A 2,836-nucleotide genomic window follows, 5' to 3' on the forward strand; every position below is an offset into this window, starting at 1 on the left:
GGGCGACAGAGCAAGACTCCGTCTCAAAACAAACAAACAAACAAAAAATCTTGTATTCATTGAGAAGAAATTGTGTATTGCATTATTTTTTCACTTGAGAAGCTGGTATTTCAAAATGGTTAAAAACACAAACCAGTAGGCTGCCCACGCCAATCCCGCTCCGCTGGCTCCGCACGCTCCGCACAGCGGCCTGCCCGCACCATGGGGCCACCGTTCAGCAGCTGGAAGGAAGATGGCGCCTGGTGGACAGCAAAGGCTTTGATGCATACATGAAGAAACTAGGAGTGGGAATATCTTTGCGAAATATGGGCGCAATGGCCAAACCAGATTGTATCATCACTTGTGATGGCAAAAACCTCACCATAAAAACTGAGAGCACTTTGAAAACAACACAGTTTTCTTGTACCTTGGGAGAGAAGTTTGAAGAAACCACAGCTGATGGCAGAAAAACTCAGACTGTCTGCAGCTTTACAGATGGTGCGTTGGTTCAACATCTGGAGTGGGATGGGAAGGAAAACACAATAACAAGAAAATTGAAAGATGCAATCAGTGATGGATTGTGTCACGAACAATGTCACCTGTACTCGGATCTATGAAAAAGTAGAATAAAAATTCCATCATCACTTTGGACAGGAATTAACTACAAGAATGAACAAGCTCAGTTCAATAAGCAAATCTCCATACTGCTTTTTTTTTCATTACTGTGTTCAATTATCGTTATCACAAACATTTTACATGCAGCTATTTCAAAGTATTAGATTAATTAGGATCATCCCTTTGGTTAATAAATAAACGTGTTTGTGCTAAAAAAAAAAAAAAGAAAAGAAAAAAGAAAAAAAGGAAAAGAAAAAGAAAACAGACTATGTAGCCAGATTACCTGGTTTCAAATTCCAACTCTGGCACTTACTAGCTGTGTGACCTTAGGCAAGTTACTTAACTTGTCTGTGCCTTGGTTTTGTCATCTATGAAATGGGGATAATACTACTACTTAATGCATAAAGTTTTTATAAGGGCTACATTTTATGTATGTATAAAGTAATGGTATTGTGAGTATCTCTCTTTAAAGGTCTTTATGTTTTTGAGAAGCACATTGAACTACTTAGAGAAAAATGTCTATGATATCAAGATAGTTGGAGTACAAGGGTATAGACAAAATTGTCCATGAGTGGATAATAGTTAAAAATGAATTGCCAAAAAAACTACAAATATTAGCTGGGCATGGTGGTAGACTCCTGCAAGTAAGTCCCAGCTACTTGGGAGGCTGAGGTGAGAGGACCACTTGGGCCCAGGAGGTTGAGGCTGTACAGAGCCATGATGGCAACACTGTACTCCAGCCTGGGTGGCGGAGCAAGACCCTGTCTCAAAAAAAAAAAAAAAAAAAAAGAATTGTGAGTATATAGAGGTTCATGTACTATACATACACAGGCACTCCTGTGTAGTTTCGGAATTTTTTATAACAAAAAGTTTTTTTAAATATTTTACGTAAAACATTTAAAATTATACCTGGAACATAGTAAATACCATATAATGGCTATGATTATTACAGCAAAATTCCATTTTTATGTGGATCTGTATCCATATAAAATAGATCTGTATATGGATCTACTTTAATGCTATTTACATATAGCCCCTTTTTTATTTCTAGGACATAATGAAAAATAAGCAATAGAGATTTATTCTTTACATCTATAGTTGGCTTAGAAGAAAAGACAACTGAAGTCATACAAAGAACTGTTATCAAAAAAGATGAAAGGCTCATCCATCATTTCAATCATGTTGAGTTGAAGAATCTGAATTAGTACAGTATAATAGAGAATAAGATGTAGTCAGGTAGTAAAAATTAATAATAATAGTTCACATGTATTGAGGAGATATTATGTGTGAGGTACAGTCACAAGTGGTTTCACATTTGTTACCTCATTTAATCCTCTCAACCACCCAACCTATGAAGTAGGCATCATAATAATTAGCTCCTTTTTTTTTTTTTTTTTTGAGACAGAGTTTTGCTCTGTCGCCCAGGCTGGAGTGCAGTGACGTGATCTTGGCTCACTGCAACCTTCACCTCCCCGGTTCAAGCAATTCTCCTGCCTCAGCCTCCCGAGTAGCTGGGATTACAGGCGCCTGCCACCACGCCCAGCTAATTTTCGTATTTTTAATAGAGATGGGGTTTCACCATCTTGGCCAGGCTGGTCTTGAACTCCTGACCTTGTGATCCACCTGCCTCAGCCTCCCAGAGTGCTGGGATTTCAGGCGTGAGAAAACACTGGCCAAGAGAGGTTAAGTAGCTAAAACCTGCTACATAAGACTGACACTAATGCTATATTTTTCTTTCCCAAACATCACTGGCTCAGGAACTGAAAGGTAACAAATCTTTACTAGGCAGACAAAAAAATAACATGCCCATCATCCCTCAACCAGCTAGTTACTGTAGGAGCCAACACATCCAAGCCAACAGTCTGACTCCAGAGCCCTGACCCTCAACCACATCACTATAGAAGACCTGGGTTCAAGTCCTGACTCCACTAAGGTTTTTAATCTTGTACAAATTGCCCAACTTTTAGGTCCTCCTCAGTCCTTTCACTTGCTTTGTTCTTCCTAGGTGTTTTGCCTGAAGCTATAGATGGTGCCCTTTCGAAGGCCTCAGCATCTCTGGGTTCCAGCAACAACCACAACGAGTCAGGAAAAATATCTGCAAACTCAGGATCACCAAATAGCTGTCGTTAGGTACTGCTAGGGATTGCTTGTCAACACATGGCTAAAGCAGTTGCTGTCGACCCTAGCTGCACATTAGAATCACCAAGGGAGCTTTTAAAAATCACCAATGCCCAATCCTACT

The 2,836-nt window shown here is 39.6% G+C and overlaps 1 protein-coding gene across 1 annotated transcript; it reads left to right on the forward strand.

Annotated features, from left to right (window-relative positions):
* The first annotated feature begins 269 nt into the window (after positions 1-269).
* On the forward strand, positions 270-596 carry LOC129032018 (fatty acid-binding protein 5-like). The gene has a single exon (XM_054478952.1). The coding sequence runs from the start codon at positions 270-272 to the stop codon at positions 594-596; it is 327 nt and encodes a 108-aa protein (XP_054334927.1).
* The last annotated feature ends 2,240 nt before the right edge of the window (positions 597-2,836 follow it).

Source organism: Pongo pygmaeus, chromosome 11, assembly GCF_028885625.2.
Source record: "Pongo pygmaeus isolate AG05252 chromosome 11, NHGRI_mPonPyg2-v2.0_pri, whole genome shotgun sequence".
Taxonomy (NCBI): Eukaryota; Metazoa; Chordata; class Mammalia; order Primates; family Hominidae; genus Pongo; species Pongo pygmaeus.

Coding starts and splice junctions, on each gene's coding strand:
- LOC129032018 (XM_054478952.1), top strand. CDS start 270: ATGAAGAAACTAGGAGTGGGAATATCTTTGCGAAATATGGGCGCAATG.